Raw genomic sequence first — 23822 nt, 5'->3', positions numbered from 1 at the left:
CTAGTCTCCATCACCACTAGCCTCCATCACCACTAGCCTCCATCACCACTAGCCTTCATCACCACTAGCCTCCATCACCACTAGCCTCCACCACCACTAGCTACCATCACCACTAGTCTCCATCACCACTAGCCTTCATCACCACTAGTCTCCATCACCACTATCCTCCATCACCACTAGCCTCCACCACCACTAGCTACCATCACCACTAGTCTCCATCACCACTAGCCTCCACCACCACTAGTCTCCATCACCACTATCCTTCATCACCACTAGCCACCACCACCACTAGCTTCCATCACCACTGTCTACCATCACCACTAGCTACCATCACCACTAGCCTCCATCACCACTAGTCACCACTAGCCTCCATCACCACTAGCCTCCATCACCACTAGCCTCCACCACCACTAGTCTCCATCACCACTATCCTTCATCACCACTAGCCACCACCACCACTATCCTTTGTCACCACTAGCCACCACCACCACTGTCTACCATCACCACTAGCCTCCATCACCACCAATAGCCTCCATAACCAGCCTCCATTACCACTAGCCTCCATCACCACTAGCCACCACCACCACTAGCCTTTATCACCACTAGCATCCACCACCACTAGTCTCCATCACCACTAGCCTCCACCACCACTAGTCTCCATCACCACTAGCCTCCATCACCACTAGCCTCCATCACCACTAGCCTTCATCACCACTAGCCTCCATCACCACTAGCCTCCATCACCACTAGTCTCCATCACCACTAGCCTTCATCACCACTAGTCTCCATCACCACTATCCTCCATCACCACTAGCCTCCACCACCACTAGCTACCATCACCACTAGTCTCCATCACCACTAGTCTCCATCACCACTGTCCTTCATCACCACTATCCTCCATCACCACTAGCCTCCATCACCACTAGCCTCCATCACCACTAGCCTCCACCACAACTAGTCTCCATCACCACTATCCTTCATCACCACTAGCCACCACCACCACTATCCTTTGTCACCACTAGCCACCACCACCACTGTCTACCATCACCACTAGCCTCCATCACCACCAATAGCCTCCATAACCACTAGCCTCCCTTACCACTAGCCTCCATCACCACTAGCCACCACCACCACTAGCCTTTATCACCACTAGTCTCCACCACCACTAGTCTCCATCACCACTAGCTACCATCACCACTAGTCTCCATCACCACTAGCCTTCATCACCACTAGCCTCCATCACCACTAGCCTCCACCACCACTAGCCTCCACCACCACTAATCTCCATCACCACTAGGCTCCATCACCACTAGCCTTTATCACCACTAGCCACCACTCGCCTTCATCACCACTAGCCTCTATCACCAATATTCTCCATCACCTCTAGCCACCATCACCACTAGCCACTATCACCACCTGCCACCATCACCACTAGGCTCCATCACCACTAGCCACCACTCGCCTTCATCACCACTAGCCTCTATCACCAATATTCTCCATCACCTCTAGCCACCACCACCACTTGCCTCCACCACCACTAGTCTCCATCACCACTAGCCTCCACCACCACTAGTCTCCATCACCACTGTCCTTCATCACCACTATCCTCCATCACCACTAGCCTCCATCACCACTAGCCTCCATCACCACTAGCCTCCACCACCACTAGTCTCCATCACCACTATCCTTCATCACCACTAGCCACCACCACCACTATCCTTTGTCACCACTAGCCACCACCACCACTGTCTACCATCACCACTAGCCTCCATCACCACCAATAGCCTCCATAACCACTAGCCTCCATTACCACTAGCCTCCATCACCACTAGCCACCACCACCACTAGCCTTTATCACCACTAGCATCCACCACCACTAGTCTCCATCACCACTAGCCTCCACCACCACTAGTCTCCATCACCACTAGCCTCCATCACCACTAGCCTCCATCACCACTAGCCTTCATCACCACTAGCCTCCATCACCACTAGCCTCCACCACCACTAGCTACCATCACCACTAGTCTCCATCACCACTAGCCTTCATCACCACTAGTCTCCATCACCACTATCCTCCATCACCACTAGCCTCCACCACCACTAGCTACCATCACCACTAGTCTCCATCACCACTAGCCTCCACCACCACTAGTCTCCATCACCACTATCCTTCATCACCACTAGCCACCACCACCACTAGCTTCCATCACCACTGTCTACCATCACCACTAGCTACCATCACCACTAGCCTCCATCACCACTAGCCACCACTAGCCTTCATCACCAATAGCCTCCATCACCACTAGCCTCCATCACCACTAGCCTTTATCACCACTAGCCACCACTAGCCTTCATCACCACTAGCCTCCATCACCACCAGCCTTCATCACCATTAGTCCTCCATCACAGCTCGCCACCAATAGCCTTCATCACCACTAGCCACCACTAGCCTTCATTACCACTATTCACCACAAGCCTTCATCACCACTAGCCTCCATTAGCCTTCATCACCACTAGTCTCCATCACCACTAGGCTCCATCACCACTAGCCTTTATCACCACTAGCCACCACTCGCCTTCATCACCACTAGCCTCTATCACCAATATTCTCCGTCACCTCTATCCACCATCACCACTAGCCACTATCACCACCTGCCACCATCACTACTAGCGTCCATCACCACTAGCCTCTGTCACCACTATTCTCCATCACCACTAGCCACCGTCACCACTAGCCTCCATCACCACTTGCCACCATCACCACTAGCCACCATCACCACTAGCCTCCACCACCACTAGCCTTTATCACCACTAGCATCCATCACCACTAGCCTCCATCACCACTAGCCTCCATCACCACTAGACACAATCACCACTAGCCACCATCTCCACTAGCCACCATCACCACTAGCCTCCATCACCACTAGCCTCCATCACCACTAGCCACCATCACCACTAGCCTCCATCACCACTAGCCTCCATCACCACTAGCCACCATCACCACTAGCCTCCATCACCACTAGCTACCATCACCACTAGCCTCCATCACCACTAGCCACCATCACCACTAGCCTCCATCACCACTAGCTACCATCACCACTTGTCACCATCACCACTAGCCAAAATGTGCCAATGAACTAAGTGCAGCAACGTAAGAGTGATGTGAGAGACTCATGGTCTTGTTAACAAGTTCCATATGAGGCTGCTTGGCCTAGTTGGGTCTGGGTCGGGCTGACCCTATTCACAGTTTTGAGCCTGGCACCACCAACACACTTTCTGTCTTCTCTCATTTGGGCTGTCCATGCTTTACCCGACACCTGTACTGTGATTGGATAACCTTTTGTCTTGACAATCAAATTCTACTTGTTTCTCTTGTCTCGCCCTCTCTTTGTCTGTCTCTTTGTCTATTCAGTAGAGGTGCCACACCCCAGACAATGTTATTTCTGAAATGTTGAAATACGGAAGAAAGAAAACAATGGAAAACTGGACCCATTTTAAACAAGCTTCATCTCCACGGTGCAAAGAAAGATGAATACTATTTTTTTCTGTTACAGTGTGTAAGCCATTGTTATCCCCTGTGTTACCTTAGACTAATGTACATGATGCATATATGTCAGACTGAGTAGTATCTTTCTTGTACCAGTTTTATATTTTGCTTGTGTCTGTTGGTATCTTGTAAAGATGTCCATCTCAGTAGCTGCATATGTTCAATATCCATCTACACTGAGTGTACAAAACATTTCCATGACATACACTGACCAGGTGAATCCAGGTGAAAGCTATGATCCCTTGTTGATGTCACCTGTTAAATCCACTTCATTCAGTGTAAATGAAGGGGAGGAGACAGGTTAAAGAATGATTTTAAAATATTGAGACAATTGAGACATGGATTGTATATATGTGCCATTCAGAAGGTGAATGGGCAAGACAAAATATTTAAGTGCCTTTGAACAGGGTATGGTAGTAGGTGCCAGGCACACCAGATTGAGTGTGTCAAGAACTGCAATGCTGCTGGGTTTTTCCATGGTCAACAGTTTCCTGTGTGTATCAAGAATGGTCCAACACCCAAAGGACATCCAGCCAGCTTGACACAACTGTGGGAAGAATTGGAGTCAACATGGGCCAGCATTCCTGTGGAATGCGTTCAACACCTTGTAGAATCTATGCCCCGGCAAATTGAGGCTGTTCTGAGAGCAAAAGGGGTGCAACTCAATATTAAGAAGTTGTTCCTAATGTTTTCTACACTCGGTGTATATCAGCATGCTCAGTATATCAGTGCCCCCCCCTCTTTCTCTCTCTCTCTCTGTCTCAGACACGCGCACAAGTAGTTGGTCTTGGCTCACCCTCTGTCTTTCCAGACTTTGAAGGGAGTTCAGACGTCTAATATAAGACAGGTCCCACCACAACAAAAGATCTCACTTTGAGTTAGAATAAACAATATCTCTCTCTTCCACCCTTTCTGTCTGTCCCCCACTCTCATTTTCCCTTCTTGGTGTTATTTCGCTCTTGGCAAGAGGAGAAGTATGTGCACTTGTTATGCGTTTTCCATGGTAGCGTTTCCTCTGGAATAGATTAGCAGCAGCGAGTGAAAGGGTGAGCTGAACAAGTGAGATAGAGATAATGAGGTATAAGGAGACGGGAGACATTGGGCTGAAAGAGATGGACTTAATTTTTCTGATTAATCTGGTGCGATACGAATCTTTATTACCTGCCTAGTTTCAAACACTCCTTGCTTGTGCTTAAATACATCTATTTATTGGCTTGACCAACTCTTTCATTCTGACTGATTGAATCATTCTAACTGGTTGAATCACACACACACTCACACACACACACACACACACACACACACACACACACACACACACACACACACACACACACACACACACACACACACACACACACACACACACACACACACACACACACACACACACACACACACACACACACACACACACACACACACACACACACACACACACTCTGGCACTCCTGGACTAGGGGAGCAGCAGTAGATGAAGGATAAATTGGTTATTGCGAGAGAATTTAAACCCCCTGGTAGGAGATATGTTATGAAATCAAAGTGCGGAATCGTGCGTTTGCCTCTGTATGACCATGACAAGAGAAATAAGCTGGACCGATCTAAACCAACCTATTACTAGTTCACAACTCAATGTAATGGAAAGATTTGACTTGCTTTTTGCTATTTATCTGTTGGGGTGACTTCAAACGAAAAGGAGACGGAAAAGATGCACCAATTGCTAATAAATGGTAGAGTTTCTTTTAGCTTTGTGGAAAATGTGTTTAACTTTCAGACAGGGACGTCTATCCAGCTTGAATTCCCTGACCCTGTTGCGTCTTGGCATAAAGAGGCCTCCTGTCAGTCATATCTTATTAGAGCCACATCGTGATTGGCTAAGGGCCGCTGGCACCCGCCCAGTAGAGGAAGTAGTGCAGTGCTGCTGGGCTGTGGAGCAGTGGAAACTGCACTGTGCTCTGGGATTGTGTTGAAGGCCTGTGTTGTTGCAGAAGGTTGCCCTGTGTGTTCAGGAGGTGGTGTGGGTTTGGTCTACTGGGAAATAGTACCATACTCGTCTGCTGTGGGGTTGGCCTCTAGGGTTGTACTGTGCTCTGGGAGTTGTGTTGCTGGACTGTGTTGGGATGTTTTGTTGCCAGGGCTGTGATCTTTGGTAGAAGAGACGCTTTTATAGGCCAACACACACAATGAACATAGCAACACAGACTGACACACAGAGATAGCGTATAGTAAAAGGGATGAATGAGAAAGAAATGGTGGTGTTTAGTCGATGCAAAAAGTTTCAGATTTCCCCAGAAACAAGCCTAACTTAGAAAATGATCCCACTTGGAGCGGTTTAGCGGTATATAATATTGAAAAAAAGTAGAATGAGTGATTGATTGGTGCATATAAATAACACTCACCTCTTATATACACAGCATGATGTATTAAAAGAATGACTGAGTCTTACATAGATGTTGACAGCTGGTCATTACAAAATGTGGCAGTTCAACACAACCACCTGAGGTAATGTGTAACAAAAGACACTGTACGAAAGTAAGAATGACTGCGTGTATATTTTCTGTATCTAAGGTCGACCAGGTTAAATCGATTTCAGATACATAACCGTCAGTACTTTAGAGGAACACACACACACACACACTCAGCATGCCAAGGTCGCATTTCATCTTGCTCTCCCTCCCCCATTCTTTCATTGGCTCTGAGCAGTATGTTGTTTATGATCCCTCAACCTGGGTAAGCACTCATCCCTCTCTCCAGGAAGACTCTGTATACTCCTGTCCCCAACACGCACACACTTACCATAGTTTTTTTCAGGATATATTCACAAAACGTGAATTGAATTTGTGTCAAAGGTAATGTCTAGGCTCTCACAGCAGATATTCTTACCAGGAATGAGCTCAAAATAGAACAAGGAAAAGGGAAGATGGGTTGACAGGATGGATGAGATTAAAGGAGTTGAGAGAAGAAGGATAGACAGAATACAATATGGGCATATAAAAGAAAATACAAGGTCTTTAATGCATCCTGTAATTTATTCACTGTTGTGTCCAACTACAGCATGTGTAGGCCGAATCACTATGTTATAGCTGTGTAAACACAGTTGATGTATCAGCCTAGTTGTGAAGGATGATAGTTGAGTTTTTGGGTCAAAAAACAAAACAGAGTTGAGACAGGAAACACACTCAGATATTGGATGGGCAATTGGATGTAGCCCTTGTTTGAACACAGGACTTTCAGACTTCCATGTACATAGATAGAGCATTGTCCTCCTATGCACCATGGGTGTTATTCAAGTAATATTTCACAATTCCCATTTTTCACACAAACATAGGCTTCTGGGGGTGTTATTCAATCAACATTTCACAATTCGCAACTGGGGGTAGAAGTGAGGAGGAAACATGCACACCGCAATAGGGGAGAGGATACCAGGTGACAGGTGAGAATGTGGCCTTGGATAATAATCTGTGGCCTTGAACAGTGTTCATGTGAATATAATAGTGTCAAAGAGTACATAGTCATTACACTGTAGTTGCATTGGAGTGCCAGGAAGTTGTATTAACATGAGCTAATAAACAGTCAATGCTGACAGCCAGGAAAGTCTGATGTAGGCATCAGTGCTGCCACTTTGAGGGACGTAGTGGAACTGCACATCATGTAGCCTGCCATCCAAAACTAGTGTGCTGCAGTGCTGTAGTGCTGCAAGTCACACCAGTCCGTACAGGACATGCCAGTTCTTTAGAAGTATGTCACACACACACAAATTAATCTGGTGCGATACACGCCTCTGTATTATCTGCCTAGTTTCAAACACTCCTTGTTTGTGTTTAAACCCATACAGTATCTTTCCCTTTTCTGTGGGAATCCAACGGTTTACACAGCTGAGTAACAGGTGCTGTGGCTGCCCCTATCGTCCTAGGATAGGATGAATGTAAAAAGATAGGGACCTGCAGTCGATCGCTCTGTTTGCCCACTGTCCTTATGTCAGGCACATCTCAATAAGAGACATTTATATAGGCATACATTTGATTGACAGTTGGTGTAGATCTACCTGTAACTATGATCCCATGCATGTTTGGACGTGTGTGTGTGTGTGTGTGTGTGTGTGTGTGTGTGTGTGTGTGTGTGTGTGTGTGTGTGTGTGTGTGTGTGTGTGTGTGTGTGTGTGTGTGTGTGTGTGTGTGTGTGTGTGTGTGTGTGTGTGTGTGTGTGTGTGTGTGTGTGTGTGTGTGTGTGAGAGAGAGCAAGAGATGGTGAGGGTGAGGGTAGTGCCCACATTCCTTTGGGATTCCTGACATTCCCTGTCTGTGGCACCCTGCTCCATCTCTGCACCCTGAGAGATAGAGAGCGAGAGAGAGCCTCCCATTGACTCAGACCAATGACGCTAATCTAAAGTATATGTCTCCCTCTACTGGCCTTCACAGGCACCCTAACGAAATATCCTACGCTTGCATCCTCTCCTGTAAATTCCTCTGAGCGCCACCGCCTTCATCAAAGGTATACTGCTTTTTGACTGATACACCAGATGGCGCCGAGACGATATTTTTCCCCCACGCATTTATCATGATCACTTGTAATCTCCTAGCACGTAACACACTACCAGACAGCAAATCGTTGGAAGCGTTTTTGAGAAAATACATAAATATAAAATATTCGATTAATAAAAATCGTGTGCGTTTCATGATATTGGTGGACCATTAGTGTAGGTAGGCCTATATCTTAATCTAACATACATCCTTGGATTTATACTGGAGGATTTAGAAAATAATGGATTAGGTCTAACACTGATGGTAAACACATCTAAAATACCGTTTACTGTATTTACCACATCTGCAGCTTTACAGATTTGCTGTAATTAAGACCAAGACCAGATGTATTGCTAGATACCCTACTTTACTTTTAGTATTCGTTTTATAATGGTGTGTGCGTGCGTGTGGTAATCCCTTTGTCTTTTTTATCCGTAAATGTGTTTGTCACGATACCAACCGCCGCGTAGCAGTTAAATTCTGTTTCCGCTCTGGGTAAATGACGTTAAACATGCACTTAAGGCATGTGGAAAACAGGTCAATGCAACTGCACCAGCGAAAACCGCTGTGCGTCCCACGGATAGCCCCGGGTTTATTTCTCACAAAACATCTTAATTCTTCTGTTCGCTAATGATCCCGGAACACTTCCCTCTAATCCCCACTCCATTAATTAAAAAGAGCACGAGCCCACGGAAAACCTCGCCATCTGCTGTGGTTTCATTCCGGTAGACAGATTGTGTTTTCATCTTATTTAAAACAAGGGGATTGGAGAGTTTTTAGAGCAGGCGTGTGATGGAGTGTTGCGAGAGAGGATGACCTCTCACTGGTGAGGAGACACAGCTCCATCACATCCTCTACTCACACGCACAGCTGGAATAGCCTAGCCTATAGACTACTGAAAACTGTTTATTTTATTATTTAAACTATACATTTTGGTCGTTTATTTTAGTGAGATGTTACTTATTTGCTCTTAAAAATATATATTGTTTGGGTTTTATTTAAATATTTGCCTGTGCGTTGTAAGGTTTGTGCAATAGATTTGATTGTAGCCTAGCCTATTACTTTCTTCTTCTGCAATTGGTAATTTTGAATGAAGCTACTGCAGTAGGTCTATTTGACAAACCGAGGATCAAATAAACATGAACCATTTGTAACCCCAAAATGGGTAAGACAGTTTTTCAAATATTAAAGCATGCGATAGGTCGCATGAACCATGCATGCATGCTATTTTGTATCGTAACCTTCAAGAGAGATAAATTAGTTTAATTCAACTAAACTATGATAGCCTATCATTTTAGCCCCCCATCACGTAGAAATTGGGCTAAATAACACGGTCGCTGCATTTGATTAGTGCGAAAGATTAGCCTATGGTGTTGTGCTCAAACTGGAATCAGAGCAGATGTCGCTTTTCCCTATCGGAATACTGGGATTGAGCCAATAAACGCACGCACGCACGCGCGCGCACACACACACACACACACACACACCAGAGCATCACAATGCTAATCAGAGACACCAACCTCCTCCGCGCACCCCTCCCTCTCTCCTCTTCTTTTCTCACTCACACACACATTCAAAGACACTCGGCTGGGGCGAACTCCAAGGCTCCACTTCAAGTTGTGGATGCTATTAGCCTATATCTTTATATTCACTTTTTTTCCATTTAGAATAAGAGAGTACAATTCGAAAATGATTATTTACAAAATAATATATATTTAAACGTAATGATTTTCTAACTGAAACCCATGGAGTGTGCATTTTTTGTAGTATAATCCGTCGCTCAGATGGACCTCCGAGGCGCGAAGAGGCGGCTTGGGGGGATATGGCAGGTGACATGCCTAGCTCTCGTCGCATGTGTCCTGGATTTAGTTTGGGCTCAGATTCGTTATTCAATCCCTGAGGAACTGGAACATGGCGCATTTGTTGGAAACATAGCCGAGGACTTGGGTTTAGACGTCGAGAGACTCTCTGCGCGCAGGTTCAGGATAGTTTCAGGCGCAAAAAAGCAATACTTGGAGGTGAATTTAGAAAATGGTATTTTATTTGTAAACGAAATAATTGATCGAGAGGAACTATGTGAACAGAGTCTGTCTTGCTCTTTCCATTTGCAAGTGGTAATCGAAAACCCATTGGAACTGTACAGGGTTGAGGTGGAGATTTTAGATGTGAACGATAACTCACCCAGTTTTCCGTGGAGTGAGTTTAATTTGGATATATCCGAGTCGGCGGTACCCGGGTCCCGCTTCCCACTAGAGAGCGCGCAGGACTTGGACGTTGGAAGCAACTCGCTCCGCTCTTATCTGCTGAGTGTGAATGAACATTTTGTCCTGGACATCCAGACGCGTAGTGATGGCAGTAAGTTTGCGGAGTTGGTCCTGGAGAGCCCCTTGGACAGAGAGCAGCAGAATACGCACCAGGTGGTGCTGACGGCCGTGGATGGAGGCTCGCCGGAGAGATCCGGGACAGCGCAAATCAATATAACAGTTCTGGATGCAAATGACAACGCGCCCGTGTTCGACCAGTCTTTCTACAGAGTAAGGCTCGTGGAAAACGCACCGAAGGGCACCGTTGTGATAAAACTAAACGCATCGGATTTGGATGAGGGTCCTAATGCGGATATCACATACTCTTTCAGCGGGCATGCTCCCATAAAAGTGCGCGAGCTGTTCAGTGTGGATTCGCGCACTGGAGAGATCAGAGTGAAAGGTGTCGTAGATTATGAAAAGGCCAGGATGCATGAGATATATGTGCAAGCCAAGGACAAGGGCCCATCGGCAGTGGCCGTGCACTGTAAAGTTCTAGTCAATATCTTAGATGTGAATGACAACCTCCCGGAGGTGATCTTGACATCAGTGTCCACACCTGTCCAAGAGGACGCACCACCGGGGACTGTGATAGCTGTCATCAGCGTCATGGACAAAGACTCGGGTGAAAATGGAAATGTTGACTGTGAAATTCCACATCATGTCCCCTTCCAGCTCCACTCATCTTTTAAGAACTATTATACTTTGGTTACTTGTGATTTTTTGGACAGAGAGACGGTGCCAGAGTACAACATCACTCTCACAGCAAGGGATATGGGCGCACCTCCCTTGTTCACAAGGAAAACTATTTTGGTTCAAGTGTCAGACATGAACGACAACACACCCCGATTCAAGCAGCCATCATACACCGTCTATTTGACAGAGAATAACGCACCAGGAGCCTCAATTTGCTCGGTTACTGCCCTGGATCCAGATTCAGACCAAAATGCCTATCTCTCTTACTCTATTCTGGAAGGTGATATACATGGGATGTCCGTGTCCACCTACGTCTCCATAAACTCAGACAACGGGAATATTTACGCATTGCGTTCTTTTGACCATGAGCAGCTAAGAAACTTTCAGATTTTAGTCCAAGCACAAGATGCCGGGTTTCCACCCCTGAGAGCCAATGTTACCGTAAATGTCTTTATTTTAGACCAAAATGACAATGCACCAGTCATAGTAGCACCTCTACCCCAAAACGGCACCGCAGCGACTGAAGTGGTGCCCAGGTCAGTTGATGCTGGCTATCTTGTGGCAAAAATCACTGCGATGGACGCAGACACAGGTCAAAACTCGCGTCTGTTCTACCAGGTGCTCCAGGCAAACGACCCGAGCCTGTTTAGCGTCGCTCTGTACACGGGCGAAATCAGGACGATTCGCCGATTTGTGGAAAAAGACCCCATAAGGCAAATGCTGGTCATTCTGGTCAAGGACAACGGTCAGCCACCCCTTTCGGCCACAGTTTCCATCATCCTGTCAGTTGTTGACAACGTGCCAGAATCGCTGCCTGATTTCGGCGACCTCACACTGAGCCCCCAGTACCGCTCGAACCTCACGCTGTACTTAATAGTGTCTCTGGGCGTTATCTCGTTCACGTTTCTGGTGGCTATTATCGTCCTGGCAGCGATAAAGGGATACAGGGACAGACATTCCATTCGGAGGTATAACTTCTCTCTGAGTGCATGCTGCGGGTTCCGATCAGAGGAATCTACCACTGATGTGTTCAAGAAGTCCAACTTGAACGTGCAGATAACCACAGGCACCAAAGGATCCACGAACTGCGTTGAGGCAAATGGCAACGGCCCCCTTTCTCAGCCATACTGCTACAAGATGTGTCTGACCCCGGAATCATCCAAGAGCGATTTCATGTTCCTAAAGTCATGCAGTCCGATGAATGCGACTCCACAGAAGAATAATGCCAAGGGCGCAGACTACCCCAAATCGGGTTGGAGCGCACAGGACTCCCGCAGCCTGATAGTGAACAACGGAGCAACTATTCCGAACGAGGTAAATGGTCTAGGCCTGTACTGCTCCAAATATAATCACATCAGACCTCCAAGTAATTATAATGTATAATTTTATTTCTATAATTTTGATGATTGTCACTCATGCTTGTTCAACAACTAAGAAATATTGCAAATTATAAATCTGTCAATAAACGGAGTAATTACGCACAAGTCGGGAAAGCTGATTATATTGGTACGGCTAACGTTTAAAGTACAAAATATGACTTCCAAAGTCATACTATTAAAATGGTGCATGAAGACTATATGTATTGAAGTGGACTGAGACACACTTATACTATTAGGTGCGAGTGAGCTAAGGGCAGGGGCAAACGTCACTGGTTGAATAATCCTTAAAACGGTCCGTGGTTTGTCTATCCACCATGGTTTATATGTAATATAGTGTAATATATCATGTAACATAAATCAATTGTAGCCCAGGTGATACCGTAAACGTCTAAAGGCTTATAGAAATGGAGAAGTCATGTGATGTATAACGTGCTATAAGCAAAACACCTTATTGCATTGTTATCCTGACTGCCTCAGCAATCCAACAATTTCCATTTGTCTGTTCAAGGATAAACTGACGCTGCAAGGCCTTGAGCGTGAATAGAGCAAGACGTCCATAGTGTGATGGGACTCATACAGTACACACAGTAATATATCAAAGAATGAATGTATCCGAATATAACTGTTTAAAAGTCATGAAATAAATCAATAAAACACGCAGAACGCATATACATATGTACGATTACTCTGATGACTGGGGATGGTGGCTCACTTGCAACTTCACATAATCTGCTTCTCCCTAGGGATACTCCGTCGTGCCACGGGGGGGCAATAGTTGCATGCCTGGGTGCGTTAGCGGACTGTAGTAGGCCTACTGTAGAACATTAGTGCAAGACGTGATACAACTGTACTGCTCATTTTCCCATTCATTAGTTCATTTATGAATTCCTTATTGATTTATTTCAAGTGGCAATTGAAACTATCCACTGCATGGTACATAATTTAATATTTCTCACAGACTCATATTTATTTGTCGCAATTATATGTAATTGATGTGGGCTATCCTTTCAGCTGTATTACTAACCTATCTACGTCCTCAATTGTGCAGCTCAAGCAAGCGAACATGGACTGGACATTGACGAAAAATCGACGAAATTCAGCACACAAAAGGTCAACGAAAAATGCTGGTGGAAAAAAAAACAAGCGAGCACACACACATTTCACATTTACATTTTAGTCAATTAGAGACGCTCAGTTAGTGCATTCATCTTAAGATAGCCAGGTGGGACAACCACATATCACAGGCATAGAAAGTCATGTTTTATTCTATAACGTAGCTGTCAGTAGAGTGTAGTGGTGGTGGGGGTTGAGGTGAGGTGAGGTGAGGAGGGGGATTATTTAAGATACAGTTTGAAGAGGTAGGGTTTCAGATGTGTTCAGAAGATGGGGAGGGACTCTGTAGTCCTAGCTTCAGGGGGAAGCTGGTTCCACCATTGGAGTGCCAGCACAGAGACGAGCTTGGACTGGGCTGAGCGGGAGCTGCACTCCGGTAGAGGTGGGAGGGCCAAGAGACCAGAGGTGGCAGAACAGAGTGATCGGGTGTAAGGTTTAAGCATAGCGTGAAGGTAGGGGGGGGGGGCATGAACGCACACACACACACTAGTCATTCTAGTTCCTTATTTGTATTTTCTTTCTACAGCTTTAGCACCATGGAGAGGACCTTCCCACGTAGACCCAGGCCGGACCCTGATGGCTTCTCCTGCCCGGTGGCACCGCAGTACTATACCTGGGGTAGTCATATGCGTGGTACGTGGACCAGGAACCTACAGTGTCCCAAAATATTCTATACCAATACTAAAAGACAACAAAATACAGACCGGCAGTCTCGAGAAATAATTATAAAACTGACGCCATGACATTATTTCACACTTTATAAAATGTTGCTATTGCAGAAACCACACTAACTAACGAACACTTTCTTATGTGATTTGTTTTGTTAGCAGAATACAAGATGTCCTCCCAGATCGAAGGGATTGGAGGGGTTGGAAGTGTAGGAAGGGTTCCAAACCGTTCGTGGACTCCGAGCTACACCCAGCCTCCATCTGCACAGCCACCACCTGACTACCAGCACAACGTCTACATCCCTGGCACACCGTCTGGGTACTGCACTCTGAAGCCTGCACCCAGGGGGGAACTGGATGTCTACAACTCATTCTCTACGTTTGGAAAGAATAAGAGGTTCACCTCTAGCTATGACCCGAGCTTTGCCCAGAGAGGGGACAACCTGATAAACAAGGACTTTTTTAAATGAATATATTAGAAGACACTGTGCATACAATTTAATACACACTTCCGTGGATGTTCGTTAACTATTAATATAATCAACCCATATAGTTTAAACCTCTGTGCACAAGGAAAATTAAAATAGTTTAGTATAATTGAATCCATGCTTCGAACACATAACTTAATACTTTACAGCATATTATTTTCTCTCAATACAGCAGTGTCATAATTCTCTCTTTTCATTTGTATCATGTACAGTCCTGGTTGATAATGATGATGAGATTGTGCAGATATAAGGGAAATTATAGTCACTTGTGGGGATAATGAGGAAAATGATCTGAGGATATCTGTTCCCAGCAGTCATGGCAAATTCTCCAAATGCCTTGAGGGTTGCGTTGTGAAGATTGTGCACGGCATTCTGTTATGCAGTAATTTACAAGCATATATATCATATTGTTGTACTTTATACCTTCATGTTTGACCCGCTTGGCTTCTTAAACGTGTTTATATGTATAAAATCGGATTTTACTGCTGATTTATTTTAATCAATGTGGGTTAGGACGGGTGGACTGGAGGACACGCAGAGCCTTACGTTTGGCTACGGGACATACAATGGAGTTGTGGAGATATATATACAATCTAGATTCAATAATGTAGAATATATTTCTGTGGTTGGAGCCAATGCCCGTGGAAGGTGGTGCTGAATTGACGTAGACAATCGCTGTGACGTTGACGTCACATTATGATTATTGCGTCAAAAGTTGAATTCTTATCTATCTGTTGCTCTGAGATTTAGAGCCATATCGCTATCGCTCTGTTGTTGCTTTTGCAGTGCGACTTCTACTGTCAGATCGAGGCCATCTCAAGTTCTGGTTTTGAGGTGCTGCTGATTATGACAACTTGCAGGGGAGTTTTATCACAGGTATGTATAGCATAATTAAAATACTGCCTTGCACGTTTTACAGACCATTTAGTGGGGCCCGTATATGAGCCTAGCTCCGTCAACATGAAATCAAAGAAGCAGATTAAGAGAAATGGCAATATGTGAGGAAGACTATTATTTTTATATTTATTTTTATATTTTGGCGTTTCGAATCCACACGTAGATCAAGTATGCTTTGATATTGGACACCGTGCCGCTGTTCCCTAAGAATTTTCTTCACCATCACACAGTCAGGGGATGTGGCTTGACATCGACACTAGCTAGGTTGACATCCAAAAAGCGACAGATTTTCATGCGAATATTCTATAATTCGCATAAAGAAAATATACGCTTTTTTCAACCAGTGGTGTTTCCAGCAAATGTATTTGTTGCAGAAAAAAATATGTGCATGATGATGTAGTCTACACAAAATGTACGTTTTCATTGAAATGTTGATGTAGGCCTACAGTATAAAAATCTAAAGTTCAACGTGTTTCCATAGCATTTTCAACTCTACAGATAGTTTTGTCACACGCTCTAGCCAAAAGCTCGCAGATACAGTGCGGGTAGGCTGTGCGAGTAGGCTAGTCTACATGATGAGATCAGTATGGATAAGAGCGATAATATAATTGATTTGTCAAACGGCAGTCAAGCATCTATCATCATGTCACCAGAATAAGACCATCGCTCATTCAATCAATCTTGTTTGTAGATCCAGATACTGTGTGGCGCAGTTCATGTGGCTGGCTGCTGAATTTAGGTTGGCTCGGAATTTACGCAGACTATCCTTGTGACGTTAAAATCACATTACGATTACTATTATTCTATTTATCTTTTGCACTGATTTTTAGTTCACGAGATCAGTGTTGCTCAGAGAGGCCCTGACGCTGTTATCGCGCTTGTCGCTGTCGCAGGAGGACGATCAAGTGAGGGAGAGGCCAAGTTATAGCTTTGAGGTGCTGATTATCACAACTTCCCGGAAGCTTGTTAACAAGTAGGAGCGTGTAGAGGGCTTTCGAAAGATTACTTTGCGTCTGCAAACATGCATTAATGTTACATTCAAAACATTTCCACATAGCTCACACAATGTCGCTGTTCCTTTACGACTACTCAGCAGACGTCATCACGATTGGGAGGGCAACGCACCGCATTTGTACCGCGTGGAGGCTTGGTATGAATTCCCCGGTGCAGAAGAGAAGGCTACCGATTGTTTCTCACATAAACAATAGCTTTTAGATGTAAATATATTCGGCTTCAACGCATTGCTACAAGTACTGTTATATTTTACCATATTTGGTTTGCAATAATGGCTTTATCCATTGCAACTGTCTGGACAAGGTGCGCCACGGTTCTCTTTGTATTCAGCGGGATGTGGGGAATTGCTTTGCCCATTACTCGCTACTCTATTCCCGAGGAAATGCAAGAGGGTTCCGTTGTTGCAAACCTGGCTACAGATTTGGGACTTGACGTTCGCGCTCTGGTAACACGCAAGGCAAAGCTTGACATCATCCACACAAAAAAATATTTGGACATTAACAAAGAAACGGGAGAGCTGTTCATACTTGAAAAGATAGACAGGGAATACATATGTTCGAGCAAGACAACGTCTTGTTTTCTTAAAACGGATGTCATACTTGAAAATCCCATTCGTATTTTTTACATTGAGCTTGAAATCATGGACATAAATGACAACGCACCTGTCTTTCGAAGGGAGACAATGCAATTGGATATTTCAGAATCTACCGCTCCGGGAGAGAGATTCTCTTTGACAAATGCTGTGGATGCAGATGTCGGTGCGAATTCGATTAAGACTTACTATTTGAGCGAAAGCAAGTATTTTACAATTGAAATACAGACCGGAAGCGATGGCTCTAAATATGTAGATTTGGTTATCAACAGTAATTTAGACCGAGAGGAACAGGCGGTGCATAATTTAATATTAACCGCTGCAGATGGTGGGGTTCCTGCGCGCTCATCCACAGCCAGTATCTTCCTTAGAGTTCTGGATATCAATGACAATGCCCCCTTTTTTAACCAGCCGATATATGCTATTAATGTAAGTGAAAACTCCCCAATTGGAACTCTAGTAATGAAGTTGAACGCAACAGACTTGGACGAGGGCACGAACGCAGAGATTACATATTCATACACGTTATATACATCCGAGAAGACACAAGAAAAGTTCTATCTAAATTCAAATACAGGGGAAATAAAGGTGAAGGATGTGATTGATTTTGAGGAGAGTCACAGTTTCGATATATATATTCAAGCAAGAGACCAAGGATCGAATTCGTTATCTGGAGATTGTAAAGTAATGGCGTTTATTACCGATCTGAATGACAACTATCCTGAGGTCACCATTACATCTTTTAAAAGCACGGTCAATGAAGATGTTGTCATTGGAACATTGATAGCAGTAATCAGTATAAGCGATAGGGACTCTGGGGTCAACGGTGAAGTTGAACTCACTTTGAACCAACAAGCATCCCTACCCTTCGTTCTCGATAAGTCTTCGGAGGATTACTTTGCTCTGCTTATTTCAGAACCACTGGACCGTGAGACAATTCCAAGATATGACATCACTTTCATAGTCACAGACAAAGGAACACCTCGCTTATTTGACAATGAGACAATCACCTTGGAGATACTGGACGTCAATGATAACGCACCAGAATTCCCCCAGTCGTTCTACACAATCCATGTTGTGGAGAACAACATCCCCGGCGCACTGTTGACGTCACTCAGTGCTTTTGACCCGGACTTCCACGAGAACCAGTATCTGGTCTATTTTATCATGGAGAAGGAGATCATCAACACGTCTATGTCCATGCTGTTCTCCATTAATCCAGAGAATGGCAACCTTTATGCTCTAAAGACCTTTGACTTTGAAAGGGAGAAGGAGTTTCTTTTCCACATAGAGGCCAGAGACTCTGGGTTACCTCCACTCAGCAGCAATGTGACAGTTCACGTCATCATTCTGGACCAGAATGACAACACCCCGCTCATAGTGTCGCCTTGGCGAGCACAGGGCTCGGTAATTGAAGAGGTGATCCCGAGGTCCGTTGATAAAGGATTCCTGATTGTCAAAGTAATAGCCATTGACACAGACTCATTACAGAACTCACGGGTCACATATCAGCTTCTACAGTCCAGTGACTCTACTCTATTCAGTCTAGATCAGTACAATGGGGAGATCCGGACCACAAGAATGTTCAGCTACAGGGACCCCCGTCACCAGCGGCTGGTTGTTGTCGCCAAAGACAATGGAGACCCTGCTCTTTCGGCCACAATTACCATCAAGATATCAACAGTAGAACACATGGTGACGCCATTCTCAGAAACTACTGAGGTGCCTTTAGAATTTGACTTGTTCACAGACTTAAATCTGTATTTGGTCATCGGTTTGGGTTCGGTGTCCTTCCTGCTGTTGATCACCATATTGGTGATCATTGTGCTGAAGTGTCAGAAACCGAAGCCCATGAAGATGCCTCCTGCTATAAATATGAATCTGAACAGTCTGAACAGGAACAGTGTGATCAGCGGAAACAGTTACATCAGCCAGAGGAGCTCCACCATCGCTGATTCCACCCTCATCTCCAGTGATGCCTACTGGTACAGCCTGTTTCTGGCAGAGACTAGGAAAGGCAATGTGGTTGTCAGACAGCCTATAGTACCCAAGGGAGCAGGCTACTTTGTGTCCAGTATACCCAGAAGCACAGGTCCCTCAGAGACCAGCGACTCAAGAGCATCCACACTACAGGTATGTGCTCCTCTGGGATGGAGGCCTGGAGCAGTTTTCCTCTTGTATTTCTTCATATGAAATGCACACTCCTCCTTCCTTCATGTAATCACAAATCAGACAAGGGTGGATTAATGAAAGCAGTAGCCTTGCTTTCATTGAGCCTATAATGCATTCACTGATTACATGAATGAAGGATGCATTCAAAAAATATTCAGACAGGGCCTCGTTTTGCAAAGAACATTATTTCCCCCTTTGAAAAAATATTCAGACAGGGCCTCGTTTTGCAAAGAACATTATTTCCCCCTTTGAAAAAATATTCAGACAGGGCCTCGTTTTGCAAAGAACATTATTTCCCCCTTTGAAAAAATATTCTAGACCAGAGCTACCTCTGCATGTTTCTATGTTCTGGCACTGCACACCCTGCAGACTGAGTGACTGTTTGACCCACTTCACAATGTCATATTCATTCCTCTTAGAGGAGGAGCCTACAGACCCTGTGTCGCCTCAGTGCAGCTCTCAGCCTTCTACTAACACACTCCAGTTAATGAACAGAGACTGTGGTAGTGTGCTATTTAGAACTACATCTCTGACCAGGGTTTACCAATTCGAGGATGCTTGAGGTTGGTTTGTTAAATAAACCCAATTTATTTCTAAGGATCTATGGGATGTCTGCAGGTTTTATCGTGTTATGCTCTGCTCTAGTCCTGTGGTGTTTGAACACAGGCAGTCTATTGCTGTGTGTTTTGTAGACATTAACAGAAATACTTATTTGCTTTTAATTTGCCCTGCTGCCTTTCACTCTACTGGGGTTTGGCTCCGATTGCTTACGTAAGTCATTGAGCCATGCTAATTCCCAAGTCATGTTACTGCCACTTCCTTTCATTCTTTGCTTGCAGTTCATGCAATTTTAATGCATTAAAAAAATGGCTTTCCAAGATCGTCTGCATGCTGTTGTCTCAGACATTACAACTCTTTGAGGTCAGGGAATTGAAAACCAGGCCTGGGGTTTGTGTAATAATAAAACTAACCCGGGGGAGAAGAATGGACTCAAGTGAACTCTTTCACAGATCAACTTCGTACAGTATAATATTAATGGGAAAGTCGGTGTAGGCTAAACATTGTACGACATTGTGTTTATTCTAATGACATTTGTGTAGATGTGTGTTTGTCTTTGTGTATTTTTTTCTTCAGGTTGCAGGCCCAATAAGACTGAACTGAACTGGCATTTTAATTTCAGCTTTGATTTAGGGACAAGACAGAGTCCTCTCCATTGTACTGCCATGACATGAAAACTAACGAGATGGATTGGATTAGTGGAGCGTGTTTAAAAAAAAGTGTGTGTGTGTATTTTGAACCTTTCTTTTTTCCTATTCTAAAGTACTCAAAATGAAAGGAAGCCCATTCTACAGCTGGAGGTATGCTCATTGCTGGTATCATGTAGGAGCACTGTGATTGGTGTAACTCAAACTAGGATTATGTTTCTAGGCCTGTACTTTTGGATCAATTTTCTAATTGTCACTTTTATCAACCCAGATGTGGGGTTGATCTGTGTAGGCAGAGTTCGGGGGTCCTTTTTAAAAGGGGGCATGGATTGTATAATGTCAGCAAAGAGCAGACAAACATTGATTCTCAGAGAGGAGGCAGAGAAAGGATGATGAATTCCTGCACTCTTAGAAAAAAGTGTTCCTAAAGGGTTCTTCGGCTGTCCCCATAGGAGAACTCTTTTCGGTTTCAAGTAGAACCCTTTCCGCAGCGGATTCTACATGGAACCCAAGAGGATTCTACATGGAACCAAAACGGGTTCTTCAAAGGGGACAGTTGGGGACAGTTGAAAATCCCTTTTTATGTTCTAGACAGCACCTTGGTTTCTCCCTTTCTCTATTTTTCATCTGTCCCCTTCCCCTGACACTCACTGCACACCCTCCTTCCCATTGACCTTCATTGTGATGCGTCTGTGAGCTATGAATATTACATTTGGAAATCTCTCTAAAGCGGGAAACCAATCACTCACTGACAGCTGAGATTAGGCCCAAAGTGGCTGCCAGGTCAGAATAATAATGACAATATGTGGTTTGTTTGGCAGAGACTCACAGCAAAGCTCTAAGCACAAATAACGTAGAGGATTAAGGTATGCACTGTCCTGGTCCTGAGCTCTCAGTGTGTACACCTGTCTCAGAGCAGTGGATGCATCATCCAGCACCTCTGTCACATCCACACACATCATATTTTAGCCCTGCCCCTGCTGCCCAGCAGCCACCTCTTATCACTGGCCCAATACAAGGGAAAATATTTCAATTATGATCAGCATGGTGTCAGGCAGTGGCCACAGACTAACACAGACTAACTAACACAGACTGTGGCCTCCATAAACATAGTACCAATTGCCCCTCACGCACACGCACGCACGCACGCACGCACGCACGCACGCACGCACGCACGCACACACAATTGTACTAAAATAGTTCAAACGCCAGCCTGCCTATCTCCCACTCTCCCAAACTGTGATGTGCATGTCTCTATGGTACATATAGCCCTTTCATTTTTCCTTATTCTTGTCATTTGTTTGGTTTTATTCAAATTTCACTTGCTTGCTTTTTAATCTGGCCTAGATGCACATGATAGATCCATTCTGTAATTTGTCCTGATTTCTATTGTCTGTGAGGATAATAAAATAAGGATTTGAACAAATAGCCCATGTAGACATTTTTATGGAACTCACCATGCACACCTCCCTACATAATCCAGAGCATGATAATTGTTTAAGTAACTCAGTATGTAACACCCACCCATGTTTGAATGATTGATTGATTGATTGATTGTGCAGTAACCCGTCATGTCCCAGTTGAGGGATCTTATCAGTTGCATGAGTTGTGACTCCTTAAAGGCTGTCAGTCAAGCTGATCCCCTCCTCTCTCCATCTCCTATTGGCTGACTGTATTTTCTATTTATTGGCAGGATTCCAGGGCCAGCAGTGACCTGCCATGATGTCCTCATTCGGGGGTATTCAGCTGGAGAATGTTCAAAGATGTTAAGAGCGACACCAACACCCCTCTTCAATCACTGGGATCCAACAGTTACTTACCTCTGGGGGCAGCTCCTCCAACCCTCTGCCCTCCTCGAACAGACCACACCTGTAGACTACGTTCATCAGTTTCCATCAAGCATGAATCTGCATGGCTACATCGACAGGTACTTGCATTTAGAAAATATCCTAAAGAAGAAAGGAACTTAACATGATGTCTTTATGCAAAGCACCCTCTGTTAACATTGGAGCAGGCACTCAATATCTTCCAAAATCCTATCTTACCTCTTCAGGAAAAACATGACACAAAAGGGATATTCTGTCGTGTCCTTGTGATGGTACCTCATTGTGATGTCATAATGCATTATTGGGGCATGTGTGAGAGGTCACAGTCATAGAACAAAAAAAAACATGTACAAGAGAAGGATGTTGCCAATGCCTTCCATAACCCCTTTAGCTGGTGAAATAACAATCTTAGTTCATCTGTGAATGTGTAGTGTGCACACTCTAGGTAAGAAGTTTAGTTTATTTTGATTAGAAATAAGACTTAACATTTTTCATCATTTTTGCTTTCTCGATCTTGCTTTTGGCTCCGGACATCAGCCTATAGTATGGAATGATTCATTTCCTGATACATGGTGTTGGATGTGCATGTTGAGTTACTACTATAAAATAGATCAATACCTGATACCTGTCATCCAATGAGCCAGGTATGAGAGAAGTACCCCATGTTGCTCCACTTCACATTGCAGACAGAGTTAATATATTCTCACAGTTCAAATATTTATGAGCACATTTGACAGCGGCACTATATTTAGTATATTTTGATGATAGACATTTCCTTCTCAGCATATCTATATAAAGCACAGACTAGAATCCATTTCTAGTGTGAGATCATGTCCAAGGAAATGCTGAGGACAGTGACACACCAGGATTTAGCTCCTACCTGCCTAAACAATGCAATATGATGGTCAACCTAGAAAACACTGTATGTAGAATAGCTGTAGCACGAAAGGGCTTCACTTTACAACAACTTATCATACCTCCATCTGAGTTTTGTCAACGTACCTGTGCGGGCCTCTGCCCGGTTCTGATTACTCTAACACTTTCCCTGCACTGTGAACAAGCCTCAGAGAATCAGCTAAAGGAGAAATCAACGTAAAACAGGAGGCTTACGGGAAGAACCCATGTGTACTTACTTTAAATGAGAAATGTTACTATATTCACTTATGAAATATGACTTTTGAAAGTATATATCATTGTATATTCAAAAGGTATTGTGTGTTTGGCATGATACAATACTCTGGACATGATTTTTAACTTTACAATGTTTTATGAATTTGTATGTTTTTTAATATCTTTTTTATATTTTGACCTAACAGTTCTTAATGCTACTTTTTGTGACTTATTCAAGTGCATTGTGTAGTCTACTGTATTATATTTGTAGTGCAATAATACCGCATTCAAT

General features: G+C 44.3%; 2 protein-coding genes across 3 annotated transcripts; both read left to right on the top strand.

The window, feature by feature from the left end:
* Positions 1-9655: 9655 nt before the first annotated feature.
* Positions 9656-15196, top strand: LOC124008222 (protocadherin-10-like). Of its 2 annotated transcripts, none has more exons than XM_046319358.1 (4): positions 9656-12380; positions 13494-13555; positions 14085-14191; positions 14389-15196. In XM_046319358.1, exons 1-4 carry the CDS (start codon positions 9852-9854, stop codon positions 14694-14696), a joined length of 3006 nt encoding a protein of 1001 aa, XP_046175314.1. In that variant the 5' UTR covers positions 9656-9851; the 3' UTR covers positions 14697-15196. The 2 variants fall into 2 exon arrangements, with proteins under 2 accessions (XP_046175314.1, XP_046175305.1); XM_046319349.1 differs by having other exon boundaries at positions 14386-15196.
* A 1009-nt stretch (positions 15197-16205) lies between these two features.
* Positions 16206-22453, top strand: LOC124008242 (protocadherin alpha-C2-like). The gene is made up of 2 exons (XM_046319381.1): positions 16206-19350; positions 22288-22453. Exons 1-2 carry the CDS (start codon positions 16897-16899, stop codon positions 22315-22317), a joined length of 2484 nt encoding a protein of 827 aa, XP_046175337.1. The 5' UTR covers positions 16206-16896; the 3' UTR covers positions 22318-22453.
* The last annotated feature ends 1369 nt before the right edge of the window (positions 22454-23822 follow it).

This window comes from Oncorhynchus gorbuscha, linkage group LG02, assembly GCF_021184085.1.
Source record: "Oncorhynchus gorbuscha isolate QuinsamMale2020 ecotype Even-year linkage group LG02, OgorEven_v1.0, whole genome shotgun sequence".
Lineage (NCBI taxonomy): Eukaryota > Metazoa > Chordata > Actinopteri > Salmoniformes > Salmonidae > Oncorhynchus > Oncorhynchus gorbuscha.
Note: the sequence above shows the minus strand (reverse complement) of the source record. Positions and strands in the feature narration are given on the sequence as shown.

What these genes read in the sequence shown, in the direction of transcription:
- LOC124008222 (XM_046319349.1), top strand. Translation starts at nt 9,852, where the DNA reads ATGGACCTCCGAGGCGCGAAGAGGCGGCTTGGGGGGATATGGCAGGTG. An exon ending in GAGCAACTATTCCGAACGAG is followed by an intron (nt 12,381 to 13,493) that starts GTAAATGGTCTA and finishes TCAATTGTGCAG; the next exon opens with CTCAAGCAAGCGAACATGGA. An exon ending in CTGGGGTAGTCATATGCGTG is followed by an intron (nt 14,192 to 14,385) that starts GTACGTGGACCA and finishes TTGTTTTGTTAG; the next exon opens with CAGAATACAAGATGTCCTCC.
- LOC124008242 (XM_046319381.1), top strand. Translation starts at nt 16,897, where the DNA reads ATGGCTTTATCCATTGCAACTGTCTGGACAAGGTGCGCCACGGTTCTC. An exon ending in CAAGAGCATCCACACTACAG is followed by an intron (nt 19,351 to 22,287) that starts GTATGTGCTCCT and finishes ATTTATTGGCAG; the next exon opens with GATTCCAGGGCCAGCAGTGA.